The sequence below is a fragment of the Cetorhinus maximus genome, chromosome 17 (assembly GCF_964194155.1).
Source record: "Cetorhinus maximus chromosome 17, sCetMax3.hap1.1, whole genome shotgun sequence".
Lineage (NCBI taxonomy): Eukaryota > Metazoa > Chordata > Chondrichthyes > Lamniformes > Cetorhinidae > Cetorhinus > Cetorhinus maximus.
Window position 1 is genome coordinate 69,023,847 of NC_135895.1, and position 16,237 is coordinate 69,040,083.

The 16,237-nt window shown below is 40.7% G+C and overlaps 1 protein-coding gene and 1 pseudogene across 6 annotated transcripts in view; both read right to left on the reverse strand.

Moving 5' to 3' along the window:
* Positions 1-16,237, reverse strand: part of hmcn1 (hemicentin 1) — a 701,874-nt gene that overhangs the window by 215,340 nt on the left and 470,297 nt on the right. For all 6 annotated transcript variants that reach the window (XR_013579326.1, XR_013579325.1, XM_078561403.1 and 3 more), the window contains exons 43-46: positions 14,860-14,982; positions 7,312-7,473; positions 2,200-2,481; positions 732-899 (exon numbers count right to left, since the gene is read on the reverse strand). Coding sequence is in view for 4 of the 6 variants with exons in the window: in XM_078561403.1 (XP_078417529.1) it covers positions 732-899; positions 2,200-2,481; positions 7,312-7,473; positions 14,860-14,982 (735 nt within the window). In the remaining 2 variants the exon portion in view is untranslated. The remainder of the gene's footprint in view (positions 1-731; positions 900-2,199; positions 2,482-7,311; positions 7,474-14,859; positions 14,983-16,237) is intronic.
* Positions 4,757-6,485, reverse strand: LOC144692801 (ATP synthase F(0) complex subunit g, mitochondrial pseudogene; annotated as a pseudogene).

Below are 16,237 nucleotides of genomic sequence, written 5' to 3' on the forward strand. Positions count from 1 at the left end.
TTGCCAACTACCTCCTCTTTCACTATGACTTTGGCAGCATTTTCTTACTTGGTAAAGATAGATGCAAAGTACTGTAACAACTCAGCCATGTCCTATGTCTCCATGCATAAATCCTCGTATTGGTCGCCAATCAGCCCCACCCTTCCATTCACCAGCGTTTTACTATTTTTATGTATTTGGGAGACTTCTGGATTTCATTTTTTGTTCACAGCCAATCTCTTCCCATACTCTCTTTACTACTCATTTTTTTATTTCTCCTCAACTTTCTATATTGAGCCTGTTCCTTATCTGTATTATCAACCCAGCATCTGTTATATGCATCCTTTTTTGTTTAAATTTAAAATTTTAATGTTAAATACTTTAAAAAAATGAATGATTATGTAAGAAGAATGTAGCTTTTCACTGAGGAGAATACATGCAAGCAGGGGAAGTAAGAAACTAAACTGCAGCGACATAGACAGGTTGATTGGGAAAATAATTAGAAAAGGGTTAAATTCAGAGATCTCGGTTTTGTTCTCCAAACAGAGCACAAATCTATTATAAGCATTACTGACCACAGCCTATACCAGCTCCTGTTCCCAGGTCACTGGTCTCTCTTTGGGGTATGTGTAAAGTATTGGATTTTTCAGTTATTGTGCAATGCACAGCTGTAGTAATAACTTGCATAATTATGTAAGTATTCTTTTGTAAAAGTAGACAAATGTGAATAACGGTCACTTGTATTATCTTACCTGAGAGTATTCTCAAAGCATTGCTCAGGCTGATTGGACGTCCATCCTTCAGCCAGGTGATCGATGGAAGAGGGATGCCTGAGGCTTCACAGGTCAATACAACAGGATTGTTGACCACAACACTGATATTCTCTGGCACTCCCAGGGCTCCTTTAATACTTGGTGGCACTAAGAGAAAAGATTTGAAAATCAATTGATGAAAATAAATTGGTAGTCAGCTATATTTTTACAATTAAGAGACTATTAAGCATAATGAAACAAAATCCTATTCATATAAACATGTTTCAAAGTAAATAATACTGATCAACAATAGATGCTTCCATGCTTTTCCAAACAGCTTTAAAAGTTGAGTGCATTGGAACAAGTTGGGTTACTATGTTAATATTCTGTTAATACTGGATTAATAACTAGACGATCAGGGCTGAACTGATGTTGGTAGGTACAAATGAATCATAAAGCTTTCTCCATTTTTTTACACCCTAATTTTTGCTTTTCCCTTTCTTCAGATTTCTTTGCATCACAAACATATTCCATGTGAAAGAGACTTGATGAAGGTTGCTCTAAAGCCAATAACTATATGTAGCCAAGAGCTGTCCAGGATGGCTCCCTCCAATTTCTCTCCTTGCTTTTCAGTAAATGTTTGATCAATGTCTCTCTCTCTGTTAACAACATGAGAAAGATTGGAATTCACCATATAATGATCACATTCTACCTAGAGAAAGTTTTTTAATTTGGTCAGCTGTTAGATTTGTAGACATGTAAACAAAGGTCCGTGGTTAAAAGTATTACATTTGATTCCTCTTATCAGTCAACAAAATTCTCTGACCTCCGACCCAAATATTTGTCCCTATTAATCTACACTTGGGCAAATCACAAACAGATGCACACTTTCCACTGGTTCCAATTTCCTCTCTTCAAGTGCCAGCAGCAGCAAGTCAGACCTTTATTTTCTGAATTCACCCTCTGTTGTAGAAAAGTTAAGTTACTTTCACCTTTCCCTTTGCCAAAATAGGTCCTTAATTCTTCCAAATAGAAAAAAAAACTGATTTTTCTCTTTGTCATACAGGTTGCACTGAAATTTGTTTGCAAATATTGGCAAAATAGGGAAGAATTTACAGTTGTTAGTCTAAATTCCAGAAACAATTATATATAAATAGAAAGTAACCAATATTGCTGCCATTGATCCTTTCAGGTTGCTAAGAACTAACTGGCTAAACGTATATACTAATTTTTGATCTTGTAAAAAAAAGCTGCTGGGAATTTTGTGAAATAATTAGAAAGGATTTATATTGCTAAATTTCATCACCAGTGATAGGACCATGCAGGAAAACATTAAAATGGAGTGGCAAATAGGGAACCAGGCTGCTGGGTCCTCCAATGTAAGCAAGCCTTGGTATATCTTATTTTAAATTGATAGATCACAGATTCATTTAAATTTAACTGGTAGATGAATTACATTACTACTTACCATGTATGTTGAGGTCATATTTCTTATCAACCTGTCCTGCTACATTCACAGCCACACATGTGTACCGTCCAGTGTCAAAAACCTGTGCATTCTTAACCTGTAGTAGCTGTCCATCATTCAGGATGATCACTCCTCTGCCATTCACAAGAGGGCGACCATCTTTCAACCATGTCAGTGCAGGACGAGGAATCCCCTGGGCCTTGCACTCTAAGGTAATGTCATTCCCTCGAATAACGGTGACTTCAGTTAGACGGCTTTCACTGTTACTAATAGTAGGCCGGACTGTCAAACATAAAAAGAGTCCAACTACTAAATAAAATTACACTTCAGAAGAAAATTTTATTAATGCTGTAACTACATAATCTAAGTTAATTTTTCATTCTGAATATTTTAATTAGCTACAACACAAAAGTATTGCCCTTCAAAGGGGAAGAGTGTAAAGCCCACTGAACATATGTACAATTTAGACTTTGTTAGGCTAACTGCAAAATAGAACAAGGCAAGTAAGATAGTAGAAAACCCCATTTAGTTTAACTTGTTAATTCGCACTGATAAATTTGATCTCACCAAGCTCTAACTCCTCCTACTGTATCAGGGATCTATCAGTTTCTTCTGTATCTTATAGTTCAGTACAAGGCTACCATTATTGTAAAAATTACTATCGGCACAAAGGTTTTCAATGTCCTGTTTCACTTTAAAATATGGAACTGATTTTGGATAAACTTACACATTTTTGAAGTACTAGCTAGTTACAAAGATAAATGTTTCCAATGCTTTATGATAGGCTATAAAGCTGCATCTTAAATGAGCCTATAATAGGAGATTTTGATCCTTCCTTCACTCCCTTACCCCAAGTGTCTACTTAAAGAAGCATTGCTCTGATTACTAATGGAATAACTATGGCATCCAAATTACAATTCACTCATAAATCCCCTGATTTGTGGTTATGTTATTGATTCATACTGAAAATATAAATTCTTGATGTGAATCACAAGCATTTTTTTTTGGCAAACTTTGAATTAATAAAGAGGGAGCAAACGACCAGACTGCAATTAGAAGAAATTGCTTCAATTGTTTTCCTTTTCAGAATAGACATGCACCACACTTACCCTTACTTTTATTGGGAAAGTTCCAAACATTATTTGTTATGTTTTGCCGATGCTTGCATGCTTACCAAGTTCAAATTAATAATTGAGGTAGTCTGAATGTTTCTCCTCCAAACACCCATAGAAATGACGAACATCTCTAACTTTCTCTCTGCTTCACCCACTAATACTCATTCTTCAGCTATGAGTCAAGCTCTTTAAACATGAAGAGGTTTTAATTTTTGGGGGTTAAATATGTCATGTCCTCTTTTTTTACCCACTATAGGGACTATTGTACAATGATCACTAATAGGGGATACAATCGATTTTTTTCTCCCCAGGTACACTGACATCAACTCTAATGCCTGGGCTACTGACTACACTGAAGTCAGGTAACTCAACACAGACCAGGGCTTGAACCTGAGACTCACTGATCTAAATGTCTTGGTGTAACATTGGGTGGTGTCATTACCCATTTGGCTATTGTGGATCGTTCACAAATTAATGCCAAATTTTAGGTATTTGTATTTCTATCTGATGCTAACTGGATATTGATCATGCTAACTCATTTCACAAGTCACTAAACATACCAAGAGTACAAGAAAAAGATAGAAGGTGGTGGTGATAAGCTGCCTTCCTGAACCACTGCAGGCAAATGCTGTTAGGAAGGGAGTTCCAGGATTTTGGTCTAGTGACAGTGAAGGAACAGCAATATAGTTCTAAGTCAGGATGGCACGTGGCATGAAGGTGTCCCTGTGCAACTGCTGTCCTTATCCTTCACGGGTTTGGCAGGCACTGTTGAAGGAGCCTTGGTGAGTTGCTGCAGTGCATCTTGTAGATGCTACAATTGCTGCTACTGTGTGTCAGTAGTGGAGGGAGTGAATGTTTAAGGTAGTATATGGGGTGCCAATCAAGCAGGCTGCTTTGTCCTGGATGGTGTCAAGCTTCTCGTGTTGTTGAAGCTGCCCTCATCCAGGCAAGTGGATAGTATTCCATCACACTCCTGGCTTGAGATTGTGGATGGTGGACAGGCTTTGGGGAGTAGGGAGTTGAGTTATTCTCTGCTGAATTGCTCTTGTAGGTACAGTATTTATATGGCTGGTCCAGTTCAGTTTCTGTCAATGGTAACCCGCAGGATGTTGATAGTGGGGGATTCAGTAATGGTAAATCCGTTGAATGTCAAGGGGAGATGGTTAGATCCTCTCTTGTTGGAGATGGTCATTGCCTGGAATTTATGTGGCACAAATGTTACTTGCCACTCTTCAGCCCAAGCCTGAATATTGTCCAGGTCTTGGTGCATACAGACTGCTTCAGTATCTGAGGAATTGTGAATTGTGCTGAACAATGTGCAATCATCAGTGCACATCCCCACTTCAGACCTTATTTTTTTTAAGTCCTAATAATGGCTTTATTTAATTTGAAATATTATTCATTCATTTACAATGGAATGCTGCTCCAACACAGGGTAGAGTTCAGACATTATATCTAATCAGGCTTCTTCAGCCAATGACCTCGCCAATGTAAAACCACATCACAATTTCCGTGGCCACAAGTGTGTTCCTCAGGGCATCCTTTACAGTTATTTGTTTGTAACTCCCAGCCTTAAACGATGCCACAAGACCCTTGAAGCTTTCAACAGCCACTGGGATTTCTCCAGGAGTTGGAGAAGTCAGCTCCACCCGAGCATATTTCCAGAAGGTGGCCAGACGTGGCTAAGAGTAATTAGCAGCAGCCAGGGCGAGACTGGGGCCGCCGGTCACAAATTTCACGAACCGCCGCACCGCCTCCCATCTTCACAATGTCACCTCCAGGAGTGACCCCGAGTCTATGTTGAAGGGCAGATCACTGATGAATCAGCTGCAGATGGTTGGGCTTACGACACTACCCTGAGGAACTCCTGCAGCGATGTCCTGGGACTGAGATGACTGACCTCTAAAAACCACAACCATCTTCCATTGTGCGAGGTATGACTCAGACTAGAGGAGAGTCTTCCCCTTGATTCCTGTTGACTCCAGTTTTGCTAGGGCTCCTTGGTGCCACATTCAGTCAAATGCTGCCTTGATGTCAAGAGCAGTCACTTTCACCTCACCTCTTGTGTTCGGCTCTTTTGTCCATATTTGGACCAAGGCTGTAATGAGGTCAGAAACTGAGTGGGCCTGGCAGAACCCAAACTGAGCATCAGCGAGCAGGTTATTGCTGAGTAAGTGCTACTTGACAGCACAGTCGAGACACCTTCCCTCACTTTGCTGATGATGGGGAGTAGACTGATGGGGCGGTAATTGTTCAAGTTTTATTTGACCTGTTTTTTGTGGACAAGACATACTATGCAATTCTTCACATTGTCGGGTAGATGCCAGCGTTGTAGCTTAACTGGAACAGTTTGGCTAGGGGTATGGCTAGTTCTAGAGCACAAGTCTTCAATAGTTTTACCGGAATGATGTTAGAGCCCATAGCCTTTGCTGTATCCAGTGCCTTCAGCCGTTTCTTGATATCACATGTAGTGAATTGAATTGCCTGAAGACTGGCACCTGTGATGTTGGGGACCTCAGGAGAAGGCCGAGATGAATCATCCACTTGGCACTTTTGGTTGAAGATGGCTGCAAATACTTCAGCCTTGTCTTTTGCACTGATGTTCTGGGCTCCCAAATCATTGAGGATGGGGATATTTGTGGACCCTCCTCCTCCTGTTAGTTGTTTAATTGTCCATCACCATTCACAACTGGATGTGGCAGGACTGCAGAGCTTAGATCTGATCCTTTGGTTGCCCGACTGGGTTCACTAACAGCTGCAGAGCACCCTGTGGAGGGGCTCCTTCCATCCTCACAGTGGTCCTTCATTAGACAGCAAGCCCGCCCACTGGTCATTAGTCGACCGAACTGCAGAAAATCACAGGTGAGTGACTGCTTCCAACACAGTGCTGACTTCTTACCCCCATTTGTGCCTGATGGTGGGGTTTAGAAACCCACAGGAAAATCCTGCCCCAAGGCTTTAAAAGCCATTTTGATGTCCAGCTGGTGAGAGGTTAAGTTTACCAAGAAGCACAAAAAGTCAATTTTTCCAACGTAGGAAACTGAAAGGTAGGAATGAAATGCTTGAACTTTGCTTGTTTACTACCAAATGACTCAGCAATGAATAATAAATGAATTGCCTGAATTCATATCTGTGGACATGACTAGGTTCTTGTTCCATCCGTTTGTACATGTTATATACTTTTTTCAGGCTCTTATATTTTTGTTCTGTGTAAGAGATCATAATTTAATAACAAAAGCCTCATATAATCTACTGATAAGTAAAAATGAATGGATGACCCATCAATTATGTCAATACCATAGACTGTGTTGCTCATCACTTTCCCAATATTATTCAAATATTTTAGTTTGCTTGGTTGGTTTCTCACATTCTACCCTCTGTAAACTTGAGTTCATCCTAATCTTGCACCAAGTCCTGTTCACCTATCACCCCTGTGCTCGTTGATGTACACTGGCTCCTGGTCAAGCAATGCTTGATTTTAAATTCTCATCCCCATTTTCAAATTCCCTCTTGACTTCGTCCCTCCCTATCACTGTAATCTCCGAAATTTCTGCGCTCTTCCGGTTCTGGCTTTTTTAGCATCGTGGATTTTAATCGCTCCACCGTTGATGGCCACGCCTTCATTTACCTAGGCACTAAGTTCTGGAATACCTTTCCTATACCTCTCCATCTTTTTATCTCACCACCTCCTTTTAAGTCACTCCTTATAACCTGACTCTTTGACCAAGCTTTTGCTCATCTGACTTATTGTCATCTTATGTTGCTCGGTGTCATATTTTGTTTTATATTGTTCCTGTGAAGCACCTTGAGACATTTTATTATGTTAAAGATGCTATATAAATATAAGTTGTTATTGTTGATTTTCTGTTTTACAACTTTAGCAAAGGTCATATATAATGATTATATATCCTCATGTACAAACTTGTGCATTATTAATAATGAGGCAAAGCTAACTTATTCAGAAAGAATTCAGTTAAGGCAAAGTTTTATTACATACCATAGACCTCTAATTTGTATTCTTTTATGCTATTCCCAGCAACATTAGATGCCACACAAGTGTAGGATGCACTGTCAGATATTTTAGCAGCTGAGATCTGCAACTGTCGCCCACCAGAGACAACACGGACTTGTCCAGATGGATCATTTAGCAATGGAGAACCTGCCAAGTAAAAAGTAGCAAAATATATTCCATGAAAAAATTATAGCAAGTTTTTATAGAAATGTAATCATAATATACAATGGCTCCATTACTATTAGCAATTAAGCACTTCCCTGAAAGTTACAGGTTTACTAAGCCATAAAGGAGAAGAATTTGAGGAGATTGTCTCTTTTCTCATTTGTCTCTTTCCTACCCCTTGCACTCTGAAGTATGTCTTCTTGATGCAATACATCACCTCTTGAATATTCTGTTGTCACTCAGAGAGTTGAGCAACTTGGATCATGTAACTAAAGGACAAGTGCAAACATTTTTTTTAAACAACCATGAACGTCTAATAATATATCCATTCTATTTCTGACATACCAATTAGGCAGAATAGAAAGGATCGAAGATGCAAAATTAGATGCCAATTGTCAATATTAGAAACTGCAAAGCTCAGTGCAGCAACAGCATTTCACTACCAGATATCAACAAAGCATGTCACAAATATTTAATAACATATAAACAAAACTTTATTCTCAGAATTTTCGGTGTAGCAGTGGTGGGAAACCCTCTTTGGGGATGGAGCTGAGATGTGAAGGAAGTAATTCAATACACTGATAAAGGTGTTGGCCTACTCTTGGGTTTAAACCAGTAATCAAATTGGTATCATGTTGCTGAGTCCAAATATTCAATCTCAGCAAATAGGAGCACTTTGATAAAGATCACAAAGGGCAGGACTTTGCGATCAGTGAAGAAGCAAGGGTGTTTGCCGCTGACCCTGAAGAGAGCTGTCTGCAAAGATCTAGCAATCTCTGTGGTGGGTATTTCCCTTTTGTTGACATTAGTTTAAATCTGACACCAAGTCAAGAGGATGTCTTGACATGTAGCAACAGTGATGCCAGCAACCAGATAAGCAACCAATTAAACTGAAGTATTCATATACAGCAAGCAAGGAAATTAAAGCCAATCAAGATTCATCACTTTTTTAATTTAAATTTTCAGATAGTTAAATAGCTGGATGCTTATATTAAGATAAACGCTAAAGTAAAGATATACAGAGCAGATCTTGTGATACAATGGGTAGCATCCCTGCCTCTGAGCCAGAAGATCCAGGTTTGAGTCCCACTCCAGGACTTGATGGCCATGGAAGGTGCGTTCATAATGTGGCCAAACAGGTTGATTATCAACCTGTAGATCCTTCCAATATTTCTATAGCTGGCAGTAAAAGTGAATGAGTTTCCTTGTCAGCTATGCTTGATGTGGAGTTGTGTCCCTCAAGTTATAACCTCTAGCGACCTGCTTCAGGAGAAACTAACTATGGAAACAGACATATAAGAATGTGTGCTTTGTCTGCCTCATGTGTCATTAGACACAGAAAAGTCTCTAAGTCCAAAGATAAACAGTCTTCAAAAAAGAAAATCATGATCATGTAATTGTGAAGGTGTGTGATCCTCCACAAATACAAAATTGGCTTTTCAGTGCCAGGCAGGGTGCCGACAAGTAATTATAAAGTTAATACATCATTAAAAACCCAGTTAAACTTCATTCAACAGGTGCAACCATTTTTATATCGTTACTAACAGTGTTAGAGTGGAAGTTCTTGTCAGCTCCTGATTGCAAGGAGGATTGCAGCCTGTGGGAACCTCTACAGTGCACCCAATGAACCAAAGTAGACTCACTGACAGCAGCTTCTGGATTTCCACATAATTCTGCGCATGTCCGAGCTTCCAAAGTTGCAATCAGTTTCAGTGGGCTAATGACAGCAAACCTCGCCATCCCTACCACTGCAAAATCCAGACCAATATGTGAATCTTTATCACTGCTTTAGTCAATTTGTTTTTTGGACCCCATTCCCACTAAGCTGCTGACGACTCAATTTCTCCCCCATGTTTGCTAACATTGTAAAGAAGAGCTCCCTCTTCTCAGGTATGGTTTCCTTTGTTTCAAAACGGTAATTATCGCCCTCCTGCCCTACTAAGCCATTTCTCAAACACTCTGTCCTTGAAAACTGCCACCTGATCTATAATCCCACTCCAAAACCTGGTAGCTAATGTAATTCCTAAATTTAAGAAGGGGACAGAAAATGTCCAGGGAATTATAGACCACTTAGCTTAACATCAGTAGTGGGAAAAATAATGGAATCCCTACTAAAGAAGAGAATAGAAGAACATCTAGAAATGAGAAATATAATAATGAATAGTCAGCATGGATTTCAAATGGAAAAATCCTGCTTGACCAACCATATTAAATTTTTTGAGGAGGTAACAGAGAAAGTAGACAATGGCAGTGCAGTATAAGTAAATTATCTGGATTTTCAAAAGGCATTTGATAAGGTGCCCCATTATAGACTAATGAATAAGGTCAGAGAATGTGGAGTTAGGGGAAAAGAGGCAGAATGGATTGCTAGCTGGCCTCAAGACAGTGAGGAAGTAAAGAGTGGTTATTCTGAGTAGCAAAAGGTAAAAAGTGGTATTTCACAAGGATCAGTGCTGGAACCACTGCTGTTCACAATTTATGTTAACAATTTGGATTTTGGAATCAAAAACACAATTTCTAAATTTGCGGATGATGCCAAATTGTGGTGAATAGTCAATACTAAGGAGGCTTGCAATAAATTACAGGAGAACATTTGTAAACTTGCAGAATGGGCAAATAATTAGCAAATGAAATTCAACACAGATAAATGTGAGGTAGTACAGTTTGGTAGGAAGAATAATGTTAGTAAATAATGTTAGTAATTAGTAAATTAAAGTTTAAGTTTGATTTGTATTTCTGTACGCGTGTGTTAAGGTCAAATTGAGTTTTAGTTTCACTTTAAAAAGGTGCCTGCATTTCTAATGAGGTTTTTTATGACTGTTGCCGTTAAGCTAAATAAACAAGAGTAGAAGAATTGGGCTGTTGCCTAGAAACAGGGGCCTAGAGAGGCAGGTCCCTCCCACAGACATGCACAGAAAAGTTGAAACAGTAATTATATTTTGGAAGCTGTTTGAGTTCAGTTGGTTTTAAAAGTAGCTGCCAGGAGAGAATGGAGCAAAGGGGACAGATAGCCAGTCCCAAGCTAAAGAAAAGACCCTGCTGCTTTCCGACGCTCCTGCTCACTCGCCGTTTTCTTGGTGAGGGAGGGAGCAAGCGGGGGAACGAGAGGTGCTACGAGTGGGAGGGTCAGGGAGGGAAGTGTGAGCAGGGCGAGCAGTGCGAGAGAGAGGTGGCGAGCAGGGGATTGGTGAGCAGGAGAGAGGCAGTGATTGGGATGGTTAGCAAGTGGGCTACGGGAAAGACAATTGCAAGGGGCCCAAGGAATATTGCTATTCTAGGCGTATAGAACGGAAAAGTATGGAACTTATGGTAAACCTATGTCGAACCTTGGGTAGGCCACACTTAGACGATTACCTGCAGTTCTGGTCGCCATAATATAAAAAGGATATAGAGGCACTGGAGAAGCTGCAGAGAAGATTTACAAGTATGTGGGTATACAAATCAGAAAAGGATTGACAGGCTGGACCTCTTTTCTGTTGAAAGAAGATGACTGAGGGGTGACCTAACAGAGGTCACCTGTGGAGCCCTGAAAGGAGCTGCACTGTTAACGTGAACCATGGAGGAGGCTGGTCCAAATCGGGATGATGACATTGCAAGGGGTTATGAGCACCTCCACCAGTGACTGTTCCATGGTCAGCTTTAGCAAGGAGATCGTACAATGTGCCCAGTCATCCAACTGTTCTGCAGTCCACTAAAACACTCATTAGTTTGCACTCTGTGCCCCAGGGGTGAAAAGTTCTGAAGCACTTGGTGGCACTTTCATGCCTCTGCATTGCTTGAGTGGGCAGGTAAGTTAGAGACCCGATTCCACGCATGTCAACATGGCTGTATCTGAACTATCTCAGCTGCAAAGGAATGGTCAATTTATAAAAGGTTTCCCTAATGAATGGCCACTTCCCTCCCCCCCTCTATCCTGCACATGCTTGCGTGCTACCTTCAACTGCGGGACAGCACTTGCCTCCCTCCACCGCTCCAACGCGCCTCACCTACAGGGCAGCCCTTGCCACCCCCCACAACGCACCTCAGCCTTGAAGTCCAGCAAGCGACCCTCATGAGCACTGCGCAATGTTACTGAGCACTCACCTCCGAGTTCCCCTCAAAGTGCATTCCATCAAGTGCACGCCTTATATATACTGCTGTGAAACACATTGGCATGCAATCACGCCGACATGGGTGAACAACCCAGCAGAGGGGGATGATTCCATCGGGCTGGCCTTATAATGATATGCATATGTATTACAATGAGGTTCCCAACATCTGATGGCAGGAAATGTGGCCTGCCATCAATGGGCTGAGAAGATGATCGCAAACTGTTTCATGACATCATGAAACCGATTTCTGGCCTTCTCGCCATATTGGTCGCTCACGCCGCGAAGCACGCCCGACGCCAGTGGGAATGGAAAATTCCACCCATGGCTTTATGAAAGGGAAATCATGCTTGACAAATTTATTAGAGTTCTTTGAGGATGTAATAAACAGTGTGGATAAAGGGGAACCAGTAGATGTAGTGTATTTGGATTTCCAAAAGGCAGTCGATAAGATAAGATCTACACAAGAGCTCATGGTTTAGGAGGTAATATATTAGCACAGATAGAGGATTGGCTAACATGAAACAGTCAGGATAAATGTGTAATTTTCAGGTTGGAAAACTAACTAGTGGGGTGCCACAGGATCAGTGCTGGGCCTCAACTATTTACGATCTACATTAGTGACTTGGATGAAGGGACTGAGTGTATTGTAGCCAACTTTGCTGACCATACAAAGATAGGTAGGAAAGCAAGTTTTGAGAAGGATACGAAGGGTCTGCAAAGGGATATAGATAGGTCAAGTGAGTGGCCAAAAAATTTGGCAAATGTAGTATAATGTGGGAAAATATGAGGTCGTCTACTTTGGCAGGAAGAATAGAAAAGCAAAATATTATTTAAATGGATGAAGACTGCAGAATGCTGTGGTGCAGAGGGATCGAGGTTTCCCCATACCCAAATCACTTTTTTTTTTCTGGGTGTCACTTTTAGAGTTCTTTTCACTCTTGTTCATGCAGGCATAGCAAGTAATTAGGAATGAAAATGGAATGTTAGCGTTTATTGCAAGGGGATGGAATATAAAAGTAAGGAAGTTTTGCTACAACTGTGCAGGGCATTTGTGAGACTGGACCTAAAGTTAGTATGCTGGTTGCTAATACTGCTGCTTGTAGCTGCTCCTACCAGGAGATCTGCTGTTATGGCATATTACATATATCTGTTTTGCTCTATCCTCCCACATCCATTGTAGTATGTCTGCAACCGCTCTGACATCAGCATCCAACTTGGTCGGCCCCTCTTTCTGCTGCCCTCCACTTCACACTCTAGAAGAGACCTCTGTGGCTTTTTAGCTTTTTTTATTCTTTCATGGGGTGTGGGCATTGGTGGCTAGGCCAGCACTTATTTCCCTTGAGAAAGTGATGATGAGCCACCTTCTTGAACTGCTGCAGTCCATGTGGTGCTGTTAGGAAGGGAGTTCTAGGATTTTGACCAGCAACAGTGAAGGAATGGCAATATATTTCAAAGTCAGGACGATGTGTGGCTTGGAGGGGAACTTGCAGGTGGTGGTGTTCGCTTGCATCTGCTGCCCTTGTCCTTCTTGGTGGTAGAGATCACAGGTTTGGAAGGTGCTGTTGAAGGGCCCTTGGTGAGTTGATCAAATGACTGAAATATTGTCAGTTTCTTTTCTGGGTGTCACTCTTAGAGTTCTTTTAGTTCTTGTTCATGCAGGTACAGAAAGTACTTAGGAATGCAAATTGAATGTTAGCCTTTATTGCAAGGGGATGGAATATAAAAGTAAAGAAGTCTTGCTACAGCTGTGCAGGACATTGGTGAGACTGCACCTAAAGTACTGCGTACAGTTCTGGTCTTATTTAAAGCGGAATATACTTGCATTGGAGGCAGTTCAAAGAAGGTTCACCACGTTGATTCCTGGGATGTAGGGGTTGTGCTATGTGAAAAGGCTGAGCAGGCTTGGTCGATATTCAATGGAATTTAGAAGAGGGGTGATCTTACAGAAACATTTAAGATTCAGAGGGGACTTGACAAGATAGCTGAGTGGATGTTTCCCTCTAGAACTAGGGGGAAAAGTTTCAAAATAAGGGGTCTCCCATTTAAGATGGAGATGAGGAAGAATTTCTTCTCTCAGAGGGTTATTAATCTTTGGAATTCACAATCCAGAGAGCAGTGGAGACTGGATCATTGAATAGAGACATGGATTTTTGATTGACAAGGGAATCAAAGGTTATGGAAGGCAGACAGGAAAGTGGAGTCAAGAGCAGAATCTGATCAGCTATGGGGCTGAATTTTGCCATTGGCGAACAGGGGGCGGGGCCCGCTTGCCGACATGCAAAATGACATGGGATGACCCCAACGTCATCCCGCCCTGTTTAAATCTTCAGGAAGGCGGGGGCACAGTGAAATCAGCTGTGTGTCTGCCAACCTGACAATGGCCAATTGAGGCCATTGACAGGATCATTAAAACAATTAAAGGACCTGCCCATCCAACCGTAAGGTCAGTGAGCAGGCCAGGAGCCCCGGCGGGCAATAGAAAAAACATGAAACCTCATCAACCGGTGGGATGAGGTTTCATGTAGGGTTTAAAAAAGTTTAATAAAGTTTTAGTGAATTTATTAACATGTCCCATCTTGTGTGACATTGTCAATTGAGGGGGACATGTTAAGGATTTTTTTTTTCTATTTTTAATGTTTATACAGCTGTCAGCGATCTCCCTGAGGCAGCACATGGCCTCAGGGAGATGTGCGCTCTTCCGTGCACATGCGCGAAAGAGCGCACTCTCGCATTTGGGGAATCCCCCCGCCCGCACAGGAAGCGCATAGTGCTTCCCGCCGGGCGTCACGCTGGGTGGGCCTTAATTGGCCTGCCCACTTAAAATGGCGGTGGGGCCCACTTCTCCGGCGGGGATCAGAAAATTCTGCCCGTGATCTTACTGAATAGCAGAGCAGGCTGGCGGAGCTAAATGGTCTACTCCTGCTCCTATTTCTTATGTTCTCAGGGAAAGTACTCCAATGCAATCACTCATGATAGACCTGGGTCCCAGGTGATGGAGATGCCACAGTACCACCACTAGCATAATTGTAGCATAAGTTTACATAAGCAAAACCTATGTTATGTGACACAGGATTTATAATGGCAAAAGTTTTCAACAGGAAATCAAGTGTGGTTGTAACTTTTTAATATTACTATTCTAGATAGATTATTGTATTTTTGCATTTCAAGGATCATATAGGTATGATGATTGATGCTTTACAACATCTGGTGTCTCTCTGTTATAATTAATAGTGTACATCTTTCAATTATGTTTTTATACTGGATGTTAATCACTCACCATTTTTCTTCCACGCCAGACTTGGTGGTGGGATACCGCTGGATTCACAAACCAAGCTAATTAGGCTTCCTTCTATGACTGTCAGCTTGGATAATTCATTTGATCCTTGAATACTGGGTGGAACTAAACAATAAAATACAAGTTTGTTTACAGAACCAGGCAGCTACACATTAACAGATGTCTTGGGTTGTAATTTTAAGTCACATTTTCTGAGGTGGTATAATAAATACAAGTAGAAAAAAATAATTAATTGTGAACAATTTTAGTCCTATATATGAATGAAACACATTCATATGGATATAAAATGATAAAAATGGAACTCTCTGGAAAATTTAGGCAAGAACAAATACGGTTTTGAATTGATTCTGCTTCAGCTTAGTTGAATAGTTTAATAAAAATCTAATTTCAAATTCCATTATGAAGTTCAGTCCATTTATAACAAGTAACTTCAACTGCCCCCAGTCCAGAGTAGTTGGAATATGTTCAACAATTGTACAAGTCTAAACTGATTGAATTACAATTTTCAAGAGGAATGTGGCCAATTTTTCAGGATTTCAGTGTCTCAAAGTTTAGGAACAATCACTTCGGATACAGATTTCCAAAAGTAAGAGCTATGAGGCTAAATTAGTAAAGGGCCAATCTTTGTTCCCATTTTTCAATCCCTTATCAAGTTCACATTAAGCTTAGAAAAAAGCAGCACTGATGACTTGCAAATGAAATGAAGTCTGGCATTTTAATCCAGTCACTAGTCAGATTGTCCAAAAGATGCCATCTATGTCCCAGGTCCATAAATATTACCTTGTACAGAAACCAGGAAATTAAAAATGGGAAAGGATAGAAACATGCATTTGAAGAGGTTGTCAAGGTACATCTCTTTGTATCCAACCAGGATGTGCTTTTATTCTTAAAGCAGGATAATAAATTTAGACTCTAAGATAATGAATACTCTGATTTTGGCACCAATATCAGGATCAAGCATCCCTGAATAAAATATCATACAGCCAGATGCAAGAGTAAAAGTTCCCTGTTACATCACATTGACAATGTGCTTGAAAACTAACCTCAAAAGTAAGCCTATACTTCACTAGAGACTGAATTTTAATTTCCCACACATCATCCTTGTGCCTCTTTGAGTAATAATTTCCAAGCTGTCAGCAATTTTGTGTTATGGAACCACAGTCATTAGAAATTAGATTACAAGCTCTCTAACTAATTTCAGCTGGGATTCTTAAATTAGACTTTTATTCCATCAACTTGAGTTTCACTTCCTTGTCGGAGATAAAATTTCATTATCGAAATATATGGACCAGTGAGCTCCTGACTGACTATGGCATTCTTAACTACCAATCTCTTATGCAATAAAATGAGAAACATTTTC